The sequence below is a fragment of the Oncorhynchus clarkii genome, chromosome 14 (genome assembly GCF_045791955.1).
Source record: "Oncorhynchus clarkii lewisi isolate Uvic-CL-2024 chromosome 14, UVic_Ocla_1.0, whole genome shotgun sequence".
Lineage (NCBI taxonomy): Eukaryota > Metazoa > Chordata > Actinopteri > Salmoniformes > Salmonidae > Oncorhynchus > Oncorhynchus clarkii.
In genome coordinates, this window is record NC_092160.1 from 7,133,902 (window position 1) to 7,151,609 (window position 17,708).

At 43.1% G+C, this 17,708-nt stretch overlaps 5 protein-coding genes across 5 annotated transcripts; all 5 read right to left on the reverse strand.

Annotated features, from left to right (window-relative positions):
• Positions 1–422: 422 nt before the first annotated feature.
• Positions 423–2,879, reverse strand: LOC139365791 (protocadherin gamma-A4-like). The gene is made up of 2 exons (XM_071102864.1): positions 2,502–2,879; positions 423–1,232 (listed from the first exon to the last, which is right to left on the reverse strand). The coding sequence occupies exons 1-2, from the start codon at positions 2,877–2,879 to the stop codon at positions 423–425; spliced, it is 1,188 nt and encodes a 395-aa protein (XP_070958965.1).
• Positions 2,880–3,038: 159 nt separating this feature from the next.
• On the reverse strand, positions 3,039–6,548 carry LOC139365792 (protocadherin gamma-A8-like). Its single transcript, XM_071102865.1, has 3 exons — positions 6,037–6,548; positions 3,982–4,749; positions 3,039–3,134 (listed from the first exon to the last, which is right to left on the reverse strand). The coding sequence occupies exons 1-3, from the start codon at positions 6,418–6,420 to the stop codon at positions 3,039–3,041; spliced, it is 1,248 nt and encodes a 415-aa protein (XP_070958966.1). The 5' UTR covers positions 6,421–6,548.
• Positions 6,549–7,641: 1,093 nt separating this feature from the next.
• On the reverse strand, positions 7,642–10,133 carry LOC139365793 (protocadherin gamma-A8-like). The gene is made up of 4 exons (XM_071102866.1): positions 10,129–10,133; positions 9,789–10,076; positions 7,733–8,501; positions 7,642–7,647 (listed from the first exon to the last, which is right to left on the reverse strand). Exons 1-4 carry the CDS (start codon positions 10,131–10,133, stop codon positions 7,642–7,644), a joined length of 1,068 nt encoding a protein of 355 aa, XP_070958967.1.
• Positions 10,134–11,278: 1,145 nt separating this feature from the next.
• LOC139365794 (protocadherin gamma-A8-like) lies at positions 11,279–13,688 on the reverse strand. The gene is made up of 3 exons (XM_071102867.1): positions 13,684–13,688; positions 13,344–13,631; positions 11,279–12,056 (listed from the first exon to the last, which is right to left on the reverse strand). Exons 1-3 carry the CDS (start codon positions 13,686–13,688, stop codon positions 11,279–11,281), a joined length of 1,071 nt encoding a protein of 356 aa, XP_070958968.1.
• Positions 13,689–14,833: 1,145 nt separating this feature from the next.
• Positions 14,834–17,318, reverse strand: LOC139365795 (protocadherin gamma-A10-like). Its single transcript, XM_071102869.1, has one exon. The coding sequence runs from the start codon at positions 17,279–17,281 to the stop codon at positions 14,834–14,836; it is 2,448 nt and encodes an 815-aa protein (XP_070958970.1). The 5' UTR covers positions 17,282–17,318.
• Between the last annotated feature and the right edge of the window lie 390 nt (positions 17,319–17,708).

Below are 17,708 nucleotides of genomic sequence, written 5' to 3' on the forward strand. Positions count from 1 at the left end.
CAACTTTAAAAGCCACCCCATAGTGACTTAGTAAATACAGAGTAGTTGGAATTAGGGAGAAAAGTGTAAGAGAACGTATCAGAACTCGGTTGCAATCATGACAGAATTTGCGGTGTCCACACAGAGTGGTACTGAAACGGCCGAGTTACGAGGGAAAAAAGTAGGCATACTATAAAAAAACCAAATGATCAGAAAACAAGTTAGTGCTTCTATTGTAGCACTTGGTATTGCTACCCACTGTCCAAACCCGCTGGCAATGGAATTCTATAAAACCCAAACGAACAGCAACAATGCTTAACTGATTGACCGATATACTGTGATGACAAGAGAAATACAGAGCAAATTAACCTTAGGGCACAAAAGTTCAAAGAGTTACGAAGAATATACTGTGAAGATGTATTCCAACCCAATGAACAATACCATTAAAACTCCAACAGACTCACCTCCAGCGGCGAGTCTGGCTCATCCAGGATGTTCTGTTCGTTCTGCATCCGCTTCATCGTCCCTGTACAACTGGGGTCCATTATCAGTACGTTCTGACTACAGGGTCTGGCGAACTGACAGTCACTCTTTCTGGAGTCAGTCGTCCTGCACACCTCGTAATTGTACACGTGCTGTAGAGTTCCTGTCCCCAAAGTGTCTGCGTAACGCGGTGGATAATACGGAATAACCGGGAGATTGGAATGATAGAGAATACGAGACTGTCTCCATCTGTATATTTTCACTGATATAATAACCACTAAACATGTGATGAACAGAAATGAGACTACAGCCAAAGCCAAGACTAAGTAAAAAGTCAGGTTGTCGTTGTACTCCTTGTCGTGCGTAAAGTCAGTGAACTCCGAGAGCACTTCAGGGAAGCTGTCCGCCACCGCCACGTTAACATTGACTGTAGCTGAACGAGAGGGCTGCCCGTTGTCCTCCACTACAACAGTGAGCCTTTGTTTCACATCTTTATCATTGACTTGGCGTATAGTTCTTATTTCCCCATTCTGTAAACCCACTTCAAACAGTGCCCTGTCTGTCGCTTTCTGCAGTTTATATGAGAGCCAGGCATTTTGTCCAGAGTCCACATCAACAGCCACCACTTTAGTGACAAGATAACCCACATCTGCCGAACGAGGCACCATTTCAGCCACCAGAGAGCTGCTTGTCTGGACTGGGTACAGAACCTGAGGCGCGTTGTCGTTCTGATCTTGGATGAAGATGGTGACACTCACATTGCTACTGAGCTGAGGAGAGCCGCCATCTTGTGCCTTAACCACGAGTTTAAACTGTTTGATCTGTTCATAATCAAAGGAGCGCAAGGCGTGTATGACCCCACTCTCTGCGTTTACGGAAACATAAACAGACACAGGAGTCCCGCTGACATCAGTATCCTCTAGAATATAAGAAATACGGGCATTTTGATTAGAGTCGGTGTCTTTAGCTCTAACAGTAAATATAGAAACACCTGGAGAGTTATTCTCTGCGATATAAGAGTTGTACACGCCATGTGGAAACACTGGGGCATTGTCGTTGACATCGGACACCTTCAGATGAAAGGTTTTCTTACTTGAGAGAGAAGGCGACCCTGAGTCCGTGCCGACTACAGTGATGTTATACTCTGACACACTCTCACGATCTAAAACAGCGTCGGTTACCAAGGTGTAGTAATTTCTTAAATTAGATTTTATATTGAAAGGAATGTTTTGGGCCAGGCTGCAGCTCACCTGACCATTTTCACCTGAATCAAGATCTTTCACATGAATAATACCAATGGTTGTACCGAGTGGCGAATCTTCAGAGACCGGACTAGTGAAAGACATGACGCTGATTACAGGGGCATTATCGTTTACATCTATTACATCGACAACAACTTTACTGGAGTCAGTCAATCCACCTTGGTCTGTGGCTTCGATACTCACTTCGTATTTCTTGTCTTTTTCATAATCTAACTGTCCCACAAGCGATATAAAGCCAGTGTTCTTGTCAATATCAAACACATTGTCCACATTGTTTTGCATTTTTGAAATAGAATAATGTACTAAACCATTCAATCCACTGTCCGTGTCAGTGGCATTTACCGTTATGATATAGGTGCCTTTCGGTACATTTTCCATTACAGTAGCCCTGTACACTGACTGGTTAAACACAGGCGCATTGTCATTGGCATCTAGGACGGTGATCTCTATATTTACTGTGCCAGATCTCTGCGGATTTCCACCGTCTACAGCGATTAGCTTTAGAGAGAGACGAGGATGTTCCTCTCTGTCTAAAGGCTTCTGGAGAACCATTTCTGCGTATCTTTTTCCATGTGCATTTGAATGTTGTTTTACAACGAAATTATCATTTGGGTTTAGAATGTAATTTTGTAAAGCGTTAGAGCCAACATCCGGATCATCCGCAGTTGCTAGGGTAAAGCGCGCCCCCACAGAAGCCGATTCACTGATTTTCATTTCTAAATCGTTCTGTTGAAATGTGGGTGCATTATCATTAACGTCTAATATTTCTACAGTGACTAAGTGTAGTTCCATCGGATTCTCTAGAATCATTTCGAAGCTGAAGCTACACGGTGTGACGTCGCCACAAAGCTGCTCTCGGTCTATTCTCTCACTCACGACTAGAATCCCTTTGTCTGTCTTCAGCTCTGTGTACTGAATGCTTTCTCCGGTCACGATACGGGCCCGGCCCGCTCGGAGCCGTTTCAAATCTAACCCCAGGTCTTGAGCCACGTTACCGATAAGAGAGCCTTTCTTCATCTCCTCCGGAATGGAATACCGGATTTGGCCACTGATAATATGACTGAAATACAGGAGTAAAACAAGAACTTGCCACCGCAGTCCACAACACAAACGCCATCTTACGCATTTATGTTGAAGGAATCCATCGGACGCCATAGCCAACAATGATTTAATCCCACAAAAATATTCCTTATATTGTATCCTCAAACGGGAAAGACAAGAGTGTTAGTCGATGTATAATATTAAATAAGCATATTTTAACCGTCCTCTTGTGGTATCTGTAATCTACATACACATGTGGAGAGTGAGCTTGTCTCAGTCGTGCCCCGCCTCGTATGAAGTGCAGATAGTCTCTCCTTCTCCTCTGGTAGAGCGCAGTGATAGGGGAGGGGACTCCACTGACTGACAACACTGGACAGAAATCATTTTACTGATCAACAGCGGCCCTCAGAGTATAAAACATGAACACCAGATGAAATTTGAATTCATAAAAATTTAGAAATAATTCAACACTTTAGAGCACAACTGTCTTCCCATATAGTAGCAAGTAGATGAACACTGTACAGGGTAAAATCTAAATAAATGCAACGTTCAATCACTATAATACTACTGATGACCAGCAAGGCAAACATACATAATTTAATACTAAAACATGGCACCTTATCCTCTCAGCCATGGATTTGAACGTGCGTAAAACATTTCAATGGATCGGCAATCTAAACCATTATTGAACGACACAGCAAAGTATTTATGTTGATAATTATTTGACATGTGACAAGCAGTTAACACTGCTTAAGCGACTCTTTAGTGGCTCTATATTGACTTAATCAAAACATAGCAGTTGGAGGAAGAGAGAGCAGTGCGATAGAGCGGAGCAGACTTCTGCTGCTATCATGACAGAAGAGGAGCTGTCCACACATAGTGGATACTGAAACGGCCTTACAGTGCTACTTTATTGCACGTGATTTAAAAAAAAATCAGGCATACTATGAAAGTCAAAACTAACCAGAAAATAAGTAGCTGCTTGTATTGTAGCACTTATGCGCTAACTTCGGAACCACAATTCTAAGAACTCAGATGGAAATGATATTCAATAAAAGCCCAACAATACGTAACACTGACGTGCCCATACTGTTGACTAGAGAAATATTAAGTAAATGAACCTTAAGGCAAAAAAGTTAAAATAGTTACAAAGGATATACTGTGAAGATGTATTCGAACCCAATGAACAATACCATGTAAACTCCAATAGACTCACCTCTAGCGGCGAGTCTGATTCATCCAGGATATTATTTTCACTCTGCATCCGCTGCATCGTCCCTGTAGAACTGGGGTCCAATATCAGCACGTTCTGACTACAGGGTCTGGCGAACTGACAGTCACTCTTTCTGGAGTCAGTCGTCCTGCACACCTCGTAATTGTACACATGCTGTAGAGTTCCTGTCCCCAAAGTGTCTGCGTAACGCGGTGGATAATACGGAATAACCGGGAGATTGGAATGATAGAGGACACGAGACTGTCTCCATCTGTATATTTTTACTGATATAATAACCACTAAACACGTGATGAACAGAAATGAGACTACAGCCAAAGCCAAGACTAAGTAAAAAGTCAGGTTGTCGTTGTACTCCTTGTCGTGCGTAAAGTCAGTGAACTCCGAGAGCACTTCAGGGAAGCTGTCCGCCACCGCCACGTTAACATTGACTGTAGCTGAACGAGAGGGCTGTCCATTGTCCTCCACTACAACAGTGAGCCTTTGTTTCACAGCATCTTTATCATTGACTTGGCGTATAGTTCTTATTTCTCCATTCTGTAAACCCACTTCAAACAGCGCTCTGTCTGTCGCTTTCTGCAGTTTATACGAGAGCCATGCGTTCTGTCCAGAGTCCACATCAACAGCCACCACTTTAGTCACAAGATAGCCAACATCTGCTGAACGAGGCACCATTTCAGCCACCAGAGAGTTGCTAGTCTGGACTGGATATAGAACCTGAGGCGCGTTGTCGTTCTGATCTTGGATAAAGATGTTGATACTCACATTGCTACTGAGTGGAGGAGAGCCGCCATCTTGCGCCTTAACCACGAGTATCAGTTGTTTAATTTGTTCATAATCAAAGGAGCGCAATGCGTTTATGACCCCGCTCTCTGCGTTTACGGAAACATAAGCAGACATACGAGTCCCGCTGACATCACCATCCTCTAGAATATAGGAAATACGGGCATTTTGATTGGAATCAGTGTCTTTAGCTGTAACAGTAAAAATAGAGACGCCTGGAGAGTTATTCTCTGCGACAAAGGAGTTGTACACTACATGTGGAAACAATGGGGCGTTGTCATTGACATCAGACACCTTCAGGTGAAAGGTTCTTCTACTCGAGAGAGGAGGCGACCCAGCGTCCGTGGCGACTACAGTGATGTTATATTCTAACACGCTCTCACGGTCTAAAACAGCGTCTGTTACCAAGGTGTAGTAATTTCTTAAATTTGATTTGATCTTGAACGGAATGTTTTGGTCCAGGTTACAGCTAACCTGTCCATTTTCACCTGAATCGACATCTTTAACGTTGATAATACCAATGGTTGTACCGGGAGGAGAGTCTTCAGATATTGGACTAGTGAATGACATCACACTAATGACAGGTGCATTGTCGTTAACGTCAATGACCTCAACAATAACTTTACTCGAATCTGTTAAACCTCCCTGATCTTTAGCTTCAATCCGTAATTCATATTTTTTGTCTTTTTCATAATCTATCAGGCCTGCAACTGACAGTATCCCAGTGTTTTCATTTATAGTCAACATATCTGCTAGATTTCCCTTCAGGTTAGACAGCGAATATGTTATATAGCCATTAGAACCACTGTCTGCATCAGACGCGTTTACATTTGTAATATACGTTCCTTTCGGTGCATTTTCCATCACAGTAGCCCTGTACACTGATTGGTTAAACACAGGCGCATTGTCATTCACATCCAGGACAGTGATCTCGATATTTACTGTGCCAGATCTCTGCGGATTTCCACCGTCTACAGCGATTAGCTTTAAAGAGAGACGAGGATGCTCCTCTCTATCTAATTGTTTCTGAAGAATCATTTCAGCGTATTTACTACCGTCTGGATTCGCATGTTGCTTCAGGGCAAAGTTATCATTCGGGGTTAAAACATAATTTTGTAGACTGTGAACTCCCACATCAGGATCTTCTGCATTTTCTAGCACAAAGCGCGCACCGAGGATAGCAGACTCGCTTATTTCCAATTTAACATCCGTTTTCTTAAATATCGGAGGGTGATCATTAACATCTAAGACTTCTATAGTTATGTGATGGAGCTCCATTGGATTTTCTAGAATGATTTCGAAGCTGAAGCTACACGGTGTGACGTCGCCACAAAGCTGCTCTCGGTCTATTCTCTCACTCACGACTAGAATCCCTTTGTCCGTCTTCAGCTCTGTGTACTGAATGCTTTCTCCGGTCACGATACGGGCCCGGCCCGTTCGGAGCCGTTTCAAATCTAACCCCAGGTCTTGAGCCACGTTACCGATAAGAGAGCCTGTCTTCATCTCCTCCGGAATGGAATAACGGATTTGGCCACTGACAATATGATTGAGATTCAGGAGAAAAATAAGTACTTGCCACCGCAGTCCACAACACAAACGCCATTTTACGCATTTAGGTTTAAGGAATCCTCCCAGTGCCATAGCCAACAAAGAATAAATCCAATACAAAAATGTATTATACTGTTTTCTCAGAAACCATGAAAAAAAATCTGAGACTGATATTCGACCTATTCTTTCAATCCTGGCTATTTTCAGCGTCTCCTTTTGTTATCTGTAACATCGATCAGAGCCGAGTGTTTCTCTGTCATGCCCCGCTTCGTATGAAATGCAGATGGTCTCTCCCTCTCCTCTGGTAGAGCGCAGTGATAAAGTAGGGGACTTCACTGACTGACAACACTGGACAGAAATCATTTCACTGATCAACAGCGGCCCTCAGAGTCCATAACGTGAACACCAGATTATATTTGAATTCATTAAAAGGTAGAAATATTTCAATACTTTAGAGCACTTCCGTCTTCCCATATAGCAGGTAGGTGAACACTGTGCAAGGTCAAATATAAATAAATGCAACGTTCAATCACTATAATATTATAATCGACCAGCAAGGCAAACAGCAATAATTTGATACTAAAACATGGCACCTTAGCCTCTCAGCCATGGATTTGAACGTGCGTAAAAGCATGCCCATGGTTACTCACTCTAAATCACTATTGAACAACACAGCAACATATTAATGTTGATAATTATTTGACGTATGACAAGCAGTTAACACTGCTTAAGCGACTCTTTAGTGACTCTATATTGACTTTATCAAAACACAGCAGTTGGAAGAAGGGAGAGCCGTCCTCTGCTGCTATCATGACAGAAGAGGCGCTGTCCATATAGAGTGGTGCTGAAATGGCCTTGGAGCGCTACATTTAAAAAAAAAATCACCAGGCATAATATGAAAGCCAAAACTAACCAGAAAACAAGTAATTGCTTCTGCTGTAGCACTGAGTAAGCTGCATTCGAAACCACAGTCAGCTGACAATGACATTCAATTAAAAAAAAAACATAGCTAACCACAACAATATGTAACAGCTGTTATGCCCATACTTTTAACTAGACAAATACTGACTAAAATAGCCTTAAGGCAACATAGATGTAGGATCTTCATTTGAGCCAATTTGCTACAGCAGGAAAGAAATCCTGCAGAAACAGGACATTTGAAGTATTATGTGGGTTATGATTCATAAAACATGTTTTTGGGTTGATACACTTTAAAAAAATAAGTAAATCACAAACTTCAGAAGACGTCTTAAACCTCAATTTACACTACACGAAAGTTGTCCTCCAACAGTGTGATCATATCAAATGAAGATCCTACATCTGCAGCCAAAATTGTTACAAAGGACATGTTGCAAATATGTTTTCCAACCGAATGAGCAATACCATTTAAACTCCACAGACTCACCTCCAGCGGCGAGTCTGGTTCATCCAAAATGTTATTTTCACTCTGCATCCGCTGCATCGTCCCTGTAGAACTGGGGTCCATTATCAGTACGTTCTGACTACAGGGTCTGGCGAACTGACAGTCACTCTTTCTGGAGTCAGTCGTCCTGCATACCTCGTAATTGTACACGTGCTGTAGAGTTCCTGTCCCCAAAGTGTCTGCGTAACGCGGTGGATAATACGGAATAACCGGGAGATTGGAATGATAGAGGATGCGAGACTGTCTCCATCTGTATATTTTCACTGATATAATAACCACTAAACATGTAATAAACAAAAATGAGACTACAGCCAAAGCCAAGACTAAGTAAAAAGTCAGGTTGTCGTTGTACTCCTTGTCGTGCGTAAAGTCAGTGAACTCCGAGAGCACTTCAGGGAAGCTGTCCGCCACCGCCACGTTAACATTGACTGTAGCTGAACGAGAGGGCTGTCCATTGTCCTCCACTACAACAACAAGCCTTTGTTTCACAGCATCTTTATCATTGACTTGGCGTATAGTTCTTATTTCCCCATTCTGTAAGCCCACTTCAAACAGCGCTCTGTCTGTCATTTTCTGCAGTTTATACGAGAGCCAAGCATTCTGTCCAGAGTCCACATCAACAGCCACCACTTTAGTGACAAGATAACCCACATCTGCCGAACGAGGCACCATTTCAGCCACCAGAGAGCTGCTTGTCTGGACTGGGTACAGAACCTGAGGCGCGTTGTCGTTCTGATCTTGGATAAAGATGTTGACACTCACATTGCTACTGAATGGAGGAGAGCCGCCATCTTGCGCCTTAACCACGAGTCTTAGTTGCTTAATTTGTTCATAATCAAAGGAGCGCACTGCGTTTATGACCCCGCTCTCTGCGTTTACGGAAACATAAACAGACACAGGAGTCCCGCTGACATCAGTATCCTCTAGAATATAGGAAATACGGGCATTTTGATTGGAATCAGTGTCTTTAGCTCTAACAGTAAATATAGAAACACCTGGAGAGTTATTTTCTGCGATATAAGAGGTGTACACGCCACGTGGAAACACTGGGGCATTGTCGTTGACGTCGGACACCTTCAGGTGAAAGGTTCTCTTACTTGAGAGAGAAGGCGACCCTGCGTCAGTGGCGACTACAGTGATGTTATATTCTGACACCTTCTCACGATCTAAAACAGCGCCTGTTAGCAAGGTGTAGTAATTTCTTAGATTGGATTTTATATTGAAAGGAATGTGTTGGCCTATGCTACAGCTCACCTGTCCGTTTTCACCCGAGTCAAGGTCTTTAACATTGATAATTCCGATGGTTGTACCGTGAGGTGAATCTTCAGAGATTGGACTAGTGAACGACATGACACTTATTACAGGCTCATTGTCGTTTACATCAATTACCTCAACAATGACTTTGCTAGAATCAGTCAAGCCACCTTGGTCTGTGGCATCTATTCGAATTTCGTATTTCTTATATTTTTCATAATCTATTTCCCCTAACACGGAAATGACACCAGTCTTTGCATCAATAGTGAATGTTTCGGAAACTGTGCTTTTTAAATTAGAAAACATGTACGATATATAGCCATTGGAGCCACTGTCTGCATCACTGGCGTTCACGGTGGTAATATAGGTGCTTTTCAGTGCGTTTTCCACCACAGCAGCCCTGTACACTGACTGGTTGAACACAGGCGCATTGTCATTGGCATCTAGGACAGTGATTTCGATATTTACTGTGCCAGATCTCTGCGGATTTCCACCGTCTATAGCGATTAGCTTTAGAGAGAGAAGAGGATGTTCCTCTCTGTCTAACGGTTTCTGGAGAACCATCTCGGCATATTTACTAGCGTCAGGATTTGTATGTTGTTTTAGGACAAAATTATCATTCGGTGTTAGAATGTAATTTTGTAAGGCGTTAAGGCCTACATCAGGGTCATCTGCAGTTGCTAAGACAAAGCGCGCCCCTGCAGAAGCAGATTCGCTGATTTTCAATTGTATATCATTCTGTTGAAACACGGGTGCATTATCATTAACGTCTAATATTTCTACAGTGACCAGGTGTAGTTCCATCGGATTCTCTAGAATCATTTCGAAGCTGAAGCTACAAGGCGTGACGTCGCCACAAAGCTGCTCTCGGTCTATTCTCTCACTTACGACTAGAATCCCTTTGTCTGTCTTCAGCTCTGTGTACTGAATGTTTTCTCCGGTCACGATACGGGCCCGGCCCGCACTTAGCCTTTTCAAATCTAACCCCAGATCTTGAGCCACGTTACCGATAAGAGAGCCTTTCTTCATCTCCTCCGGAATGGAATACCGGATTTGGGAACTCACAGTATGACTGAGATACAGAAGAGAAACCAATACTTGCCATCGCAGTCCACAACGCATACGCCATCTTATGCATATAGGTTGAATGAAACTTTCAAATTCCATAGCCAACAAAACAAATCCAACACGAAAAGTCCTTATACTGTATCCGTAAATGGGGAGCAAAGAGAACAGTAGTAGTCGACGTATTATCTTAATCCAGTCTACTTTAACCGTTCTCGTACTTGTAAGCTACATGTAAGAACCAGAACGATTGTCTCTCTGCCCCGCCTAGTGTGAAGCGCAGTCTCTCCAGCTCCTCTGGTAGAGCGCAGTGTTAGGGGAGGGGACTCCACTGACTGACAACACCTGACAGAAATAATTTCACTGACCAATAGCGGCCCTCAGAGTCCAAAACATGAACACCAGATGTTATGTAAAAATATAGAACTGCACAGAAATGATTCAACACTTTCCAGCACTATTTTCTTATCAAAGTGTCACAAATAAAAACACTGTGGTATGTGCAATCGAAATAAATGCACAGTTCAATTACTAAAATAATATGACCAGAAGGGAAATAGTAGCCTCGTCATTTCATAGTAAAACACGCCAGCCTATCTTCTCAACCCCAGTTTGGATCGTGCGTAAACATGCCAACGAAACAGCGGTCCAAGGCATCACTGATAAATACAGCAAAATACTTGTATTAAAAGTGATGTTGTTTGTTACATGACTACCTGTAAACATGGGTCAAATGTACAGTTACTCTTGATCCATATAGGGAAGTTGTAACCAGGCTCAGCATAGAGAGTGAGAGAGAGGAGAGCATACTGTTGCGCACTAAAAGTGGCGCGGTACACACGGAGCAGTGCTGACATAGTCTTACAGCGATACAGCCTTACTTACTATAGTGGCGCTCAGCATTCATGATAATTTTGAAGTAATTTCCCACCAACTCAACGGGCAGATCATGTTCAACTTCTAATTGTTTTTGTTTTTTGCCATAATTAAAACATGTTCCTTGGGGAAAACTGAGCCGTTTAAGGATATAGCGACAAAAGAAAGCCCATAAAGAATGCCCAGTAGCTGAATTAGCCCAACAAGTTAGTTAGTCACAGAGGGAGCAAACCGAATAAATCCGCACCAGAGCACAATAGAAAACGAATAGATACAGAGGACAGATGGCAGAGATTAACTCCAACAAAATGAGCTACGTCATTTTAACTCAAATTAACTCACCTCTAGCGGGGAGTCAGGTTCATCCAATAAGTTATTTTCAGTCTGCATCCGCTGCATCGTCCCTGTAGAACTGGGGTCCATTATCAGTACGTTCTGACTACAGGGTCTGGCGAACTGACAGTCACTCTTTCTGGAGTCAGTCGTCCTGCACACCTCGTAATTGTACACGTGCTGTAGAGTTCCTGTCCCCAAAGTGTCTGCGTAACGCGGTGGATAATACGGAATAACCGGGAGGTTGGAATGATAGAGGATGCGAGACTGTCTCCATCTGTATATTTTCACTGATATAATAACCACTAAACATGTAATAAACAAAAATGAGACTACAGCCAAAGCCAAGACTAAGTAAAAAGTCAGGTTGTCGTTGTACTCCTTGTCGTGCGTAAAGTCAGTGAACTCCGAGAGCACTTCAGGGAAGCTGTCCGCCACCGCCACGTTAACATTGACTGTAGCTGAACGAGAGGGCTGTCCATTGTCCTCCACTACAACAACAAGCCTTTGTTTCACAGCATCTTTATCATTGACTTGGCGTATAGTTCTTATTTCCCCATTCTGTAAGCCCACTTCAAACAGCGCTCTGTCTGTCATTTTCTGCAGTTTATACGAGAGCCAAGCATTCTGTCCAGAGTCCACATCAACAGCCACCACTTTAGTGACAAGATAACCCACATCTGCCGAACGAGGCACCATTTCAGCCACCAGAGAGCTGCTTGTCTGGACTGGGTACAGAACCTGAGGCGCGTTGTCGTTCTGATCTTGGATAAAGATGTTGACACTCACATTGCTACTGAATGGAGGAGAGCCGCCATCTTGCGCCTTAACCACGAGTCTTAGTTGCTTAATTTGTTCATAATCAAAGGAGCGCACTGCGTTTATGACCCCGCTCTCTGCGTTTACGGAAACATAAACAGACACAGGAGTCCCGCTGACATCAGTATCCTCTAGAATATAGGAAATACGGGCATTTTGATTGGAATCAGTGTCTTTAGCTCTAACAGTAAATATAGAAACACCTGGAGAGTTATTTTCTGCGATATAAGAGGTGTACACGCCACGTGGAAACACTGGGGCATTGTCGTTGACGTCGGACACCTTCAGGTGAAAGGTTCTCTTACTTGAGAGAGAAGGCGACCCTGCGTCAGTGGCGACTACAGTGATGTTATATTCTGACACCTTCTCACGATCTAAAACAGCGCCTGTTAGCAAGGTGTAGTAATTTCTTAGATTGGATTTTATATTGAAAGGAATGTGTTGGCCTATGCTACAGCTCACCTGTCCGTTTTCACCCGAGTCAAGGTCTTTAACATTGATAATTCCGATGGTTGTACCGTGAGGTGAATCTTCAGAGATTGGACTAGTGAACGACATGACACTTATTACAGGCTCATTGTCGTTTACATCAATTACCTCAACAATGACTTTGCTAGAATCAGTCAAGCCACCTTGGTCTGTGGCATCTATTCGAATTTCGTATTTCTTATATTTTTCATAATCTATTTCCCCTAACACGGAAATGACACCAGTCTTTGCATCAATAGTGAATGTTTCGGAAACTGTGCTTTTTAAATTAGAAAACATGTACGATATATAGCCATTGGAGCCACTGTCTGCATCACTGGCGTTCACGGTGGTAATATAGGTGCTTTTCAGTGCGTTTTCCACCACAGCAGCCCTGTACACTGACTGGTTGAACACAGGCGCATTGTCATTGGCATCTAGGACAGTGATTTCGATATTTACTGTGCCAGATCTCTGCGGATTTCCACCGTCTATAGCGATTAGCTTTAGAGAGAGAAGAGGATGTTCCTCTCTGTCTAACGGTTTCTGGAGAACCATCTCGGCATATTTACTAGCGTCAGGATTTGTATGTTGTTTTAGGACAAAATTATCATTCGGTGTTAGAATGTAATTTTGTAAGGCGTTAAGGCCTACATCAGGGTCATCTGCAGTTGCTAAGACAAAGCGCGCCCCTGCAGAAGCAGATTCGCTGATTTTCAATTGTATATCATTCTGTTGAAACACGGGTGCATTATCATTAACGTCTAATATTTCTACAGTGACCAGGTGTAGTTCCATCGGATTCTCTAGAATCATTTCGAAGCTGAAGCTACAAGGCGTGACGTCGCCACAAAGCTGCTCTCGGTCTATTCTCTCACTTACGACTAGAATCCCTTTGTCTGTCTTCAGCTCTGTGTACTGAATGTTTTCTCCGGTCACGATACGGGCCCGGCCCGCACTTAGCCTTTTCAAATCTAACCCCAGATCTTGAGCCACGTTACCGATAAGAGAGCCTTTCTTCATCTCCTCCGGAATGGAATACCGGATTTGGGAACTCACAGTATGACTGAGATACAGAAGAGAAACCAATACTTGCCATCGCAGTCCACAACGCATACGCCATCTTATGCATATAGGTTGAATGAAACTTTCAAATTCCATAGCCAACAAAACAAATCCAACACGAAAAGTCCTTATACTGTATCCGTAAATGGGGAGCAAAGAGAACAGTAGTAGTCGACGTATTATCTTAATCCAGTCTACTTTAACCGTTCTCGTACTTGTAAGCTACATGTAAGAACCAGAACGATTGTCTCTCTGCCCCGCCTAGTGTGAAGCGCAGTCTCTCCAGCTCCTCTGGTAGAGCGCAGTGTTAGGGGAGGGGACTCCACTGACTGACAACACCTGACAGAAATAATTTCACTGACCAATAGCGGCCCTCAGAGTCCAAAACATGAACACCAGATGTTATGTAAAAATATAGAACTGCACAGAAATGATTCAACACTTTCCAGCACTATTTTCTTATCAAAGTGTCACAAATAAAAACACTGTGGTATGTGCAATCGAAATAAATGCACAGTTCAATTACTAAAATAATATGACCAGAAGGGAAATAGTAGCCTCGTCATTTCATAGTAAAACACGCCAGCCTATCTTCTCAACCCCAGTTTGGATCGTGCGTAAACATGCCAACGAAACAGCGGTCCAAGGCATCACTGATAAATACAGCAAAATACTTGTATTAAAAGTGATGTTGTTTGTTACATGACTACCTGTAAACATGGGTCAAATGTACAGTTACTCTTGATCCATATAGGGAAGTTGTAACCAGGCTCAGCATAGAGAGTGAGAGAGAGGAGAGCATACTGTTGCGCACTAAAAGTGGCGCGGTACACACGGAGCAGTGCTGACATAGTCTTACAGCGATACAGCCTTACTTACTATAGTGGCGCTCAGCATTCATGATAATTTTGAAGTAATTTCCCACCAACTCAACGGGCAGATCATGTTCAACTTCTAATTGTTTTTGTTTTTTGCCATAATTAAAACATGTTCCTTGGGGAAAACTGAGCCGTTTAAGGATATAGCGACAAAAGAAAGCCCATAAAGAATGCCCAGTAGCTGAATTAGCCCAACAAGTTAGTTAGTCACAGAGGGAGCAAACCGAATAAATCCGCACCAGAGCACAATAGAAAACGAATAGATACAGAGGACAGATGGCAGAGATTAACTCCAACAAAATGAGCTACGTCATTTTAACTCAAATTAACTCACCTCTAGCGGGGAGTCAGGTTCATCCAATAAGTTATTTTCAGTCTGCATCCGCTGCATCGTCCCTGTAGAACTGGGGTCCATTATCAGTACGTTCTGACTACAGGGTCTGGCGAACTGACAGTCACTCTTTCTGGAGTCAGTCGTCCTGCACACCTCGTAATTGTACACGTGCTGTAGAGTTCCTGTCCCCAAAGTGTCTGCGTAACGCGGTGGATAATACGGAATAACCGGGAGGTTGGAATGATAGAGGATGCGAGACTGTCTCCATCTGTATATTTTCACTGATATAATAACCACTAAACACGTAATAAACGAAAAGGAGACTACAGCCAAAGCCAAGACTAAGTAAAAAGTAAGGTTGTCATTGTACTCCTTGTCGTGCGTAAAGTCAGTGAACTCCGAGAGTACTTCAGGGAAGCTGTCCGCCACCGCCACGTTAACATTGACTGTGGCTGAACGAGAGGGCTGCCCGTTGTCCTCCACTACAACAGTGAGCCTTTGCTTCACAGCATCTTTATCGTTGACTTGGCGTATAGTTCTTATTTCTCCATTCTGTAAGCCCACTTCAAAAAGCGCCCTGTCTGTCGCTTTCTGCAGTTTGTACGAGAGCCAAGCATTCTGTCCAGAGTCCACATCAACAGCCACCACTTTAGTCACAAGATAGCCAACATCTGCTGAACGAGGTACCATTTCAGCCACCAGGGAGCTGCTGGCTTGAACTGGGTACAGAACCTGAGGTGCGTTGTCATTCTGGTCCTGGATAATAATGTTGACACTCACATTGCTACTGAGTGGAGGAGAGCCTCCATCTTGCGCCTTAACCACGAGTTTAAGCTGTTTTATTTGTTCATAATCAAAGGAACGCACCGCATGTAAAACCCCGGTTTCAGAGTTAATTGATATATAACTAGAGACTGGAGTTCCACTTATCTTCGTGTCCTCCAAGAGGTACGAGATTCTTGCGTTTTGATTCCAGTCAGAGTCCAGCGCGCTGATAGTAAATATGGACATTCCAGGAGAGTTATTCTCTGTGACGTAGGCAGAGTAGGTGCCTTTGGCGAACAATGGGGAATTATCGTTCACGTCAGAGATTTTAAGGTGTATTGTCCTGGAGCTTGAGAGAGGAGGCGAACCCGAGTCTGTCGCCTTTATGGTTATATTATATTCTGGCATAGTCTCTCGGTCGAAAGCTGAATCTGTGATTACAGTATAATAATTAGTCAATGAGGATTTGATCTTAAATGGGAGGTTGTTGTCTATTGAACACATAACGTGACCATTACTCTCTGAGTCAGCGTCTTTCACATTGATTATCGCTATGGTTGTTCCCAGCGGGGAATCTTCAGAAACAGGGCTGGAGAAAGACATGACGTTTATAACGGGAGAATTATCGTTGACGTCAACAATCTCGATTAAAACTTTACTGGAGACGGTTAAACCTCCCTGGTCCATAGCCTCAATCATCAATTCATATTTCTTGTCTTTTTCATAATCTATTTTCCCTACAAGTGTCATTGTGCCAGTTGTCTCATCCATGTGAAATATATCTGATTGGTGCTCTTTCAAGTTGGAAAAATAATATGTAATGAGCCCGTTCGATCCACTGTCTGCATCGCTGGCATTCACCGTTGTAATATAGGTGTCTTTTGGAGCGTTTTCCATCACAGTAGCCCTGTACACTGACTGGTTAAACACAGGCGCATTGTCATTGGCATCTAGGACAGTGATCTCTATATTTACTGTGCCAGATCTCTGCGGATTTCCACCGTCTACAGCGATTAGCTTTAGAGAGAGACGAGGATGCTCCTCTCTGTCTAACGGTTTCTGAAGAATTATTTCAGCATATTTTCTTCCATCTGGATTTGAATGTTGTTTCAGAACGAAATTATCATTCGGCATTAAAATATATTTCTGCAGACCATTGTTACCTACATCTGCGTCCTCGGCACTGGCCAACATAAAACGCGACCCGAGTATAACCGACTCACTTATCTCAAATTTAATTTCATTCTTTCGAAAAATAGGTGCATTATCATTAATATCAAGGATTTCAACAGTTAAACGGTGTAGCTCCATCGGATTCTCTAGAATCATTTCGAAGCTGAAGCTACACGGTGTGACGTCGCCACAAAGCTGCTCTCGGTCTATTCTCTCACTCACGACTAGAATCCCTTTGTCCGTCTTCAGTTCTGTGTACTGAATGCTTTCTCCGGTCACGATACGGGCCCGGCCCGCTCGGAGTCTTTTCAAATCTAACCCCAGGTCTTGAGCCACGTTACCGATAAGAGAGCCTTTCTTCATCTCTTCCGGAATGGAATAACGGATTTGACCACTGACAATATGACTGAAATACAGGAGAAAAAAAAGTACTTGCCATCGCAGTCCACAGCACAAACTCAATTTTACGCATCTAGGTCGAAGGAATCCTTCAGATGCCATAGCCAACAAAGATAAATCCAACACGAATATTCCTTATAGCCTACTGTATCCTCAAACGGTGAGAAAAGAGATTACTGATTACTGAAAGTGCTATTTTAATCCAGGCTATTTCTTAACGTATCTGTTTGAGCGAGTGATTCTCTGTAGTGCCCCGCCTCGTATGGAGCGCAGTCTCTCTTTCTACTCTGGAGCGCAGTGATAGGAGAGGGGGGGACGGGACTCTACTGACTGACAACATTGGACAGAAATTATTTCACTGATCAACAGCGGCACTCAGAGTCAAAAACATGAACACCAGATACGTGGACATATACAATTGGGTAGAAATTATTCATAAGTGTACAGCACTGTACTATAATAATACAAAAAACTAAATTACTAAACTACAATTACTAAAATAACGATGACCATCAGGGTGAACGGTAAT

Bases quoted from the DNA above. Each gene is read 5' to 3' on its own strand.
- LOC139365792 (XM_071102865.1), bottom strand. From the start codon at position 6,420: ATGGCACTGGGAGGATTCCTTAAACCTAAATGCGTAAAATGGCGTTTG. The intron at 4,750-6,036 runs ATAGAAGTCTTA...GTGAGTATCAAC, and splicing joins TGGAGCTCCATCACATAACT to ATCTTTATCCAAGATCAGAA. The intron at 3,135-3,981 runs GTGAGTCTATTG...ATTTCTGTCCAG, and splicing joins AATCAGACTCGCCGCTAGAG to TGTTGTCAGTCAGTGGAGTC.
- LOC139365794 (XM_071102867.1), bottom strand. The intron at 12,057-13,343 runs TGTAGAAATATT...TGTGAGTGTCAA, and splicing joins ATGGAACTACACCTGGTCAC to CATCTTTATCCAAGATCAGA.
- LOC139365791 (XM_071102864.1), bottom strand. From the start codon at position 2,879: ATGGCGTCCGATGGATTCCTTCAACATAAATGCGTAAGATGGCGTTTG. The intron at 1,233-2,501 runs GTCACTGTAGAA...GGCTCTCCTCAG, and splicing joins ATCCGATGGAACTACACTTA to CTCAGTAGCAATGTGAGTGT.
- LOC139365793 (XM_071102866.1), bottom strand. The intron at 8,502-9,788 runs TGTAGAAATATT...TGTGAGTGTCAA, and splicing joins ATGGAACTACACCTGGTCAC to CATCTTTATCCAAGATCAGA.
- LOC139365795 (XM_071102869.1), bottom strand. From the start codon at position 17,281: ATGGCATCTGAAGGATTCCTTCGACCTAGATGCGTAAAATTGAGTTTG.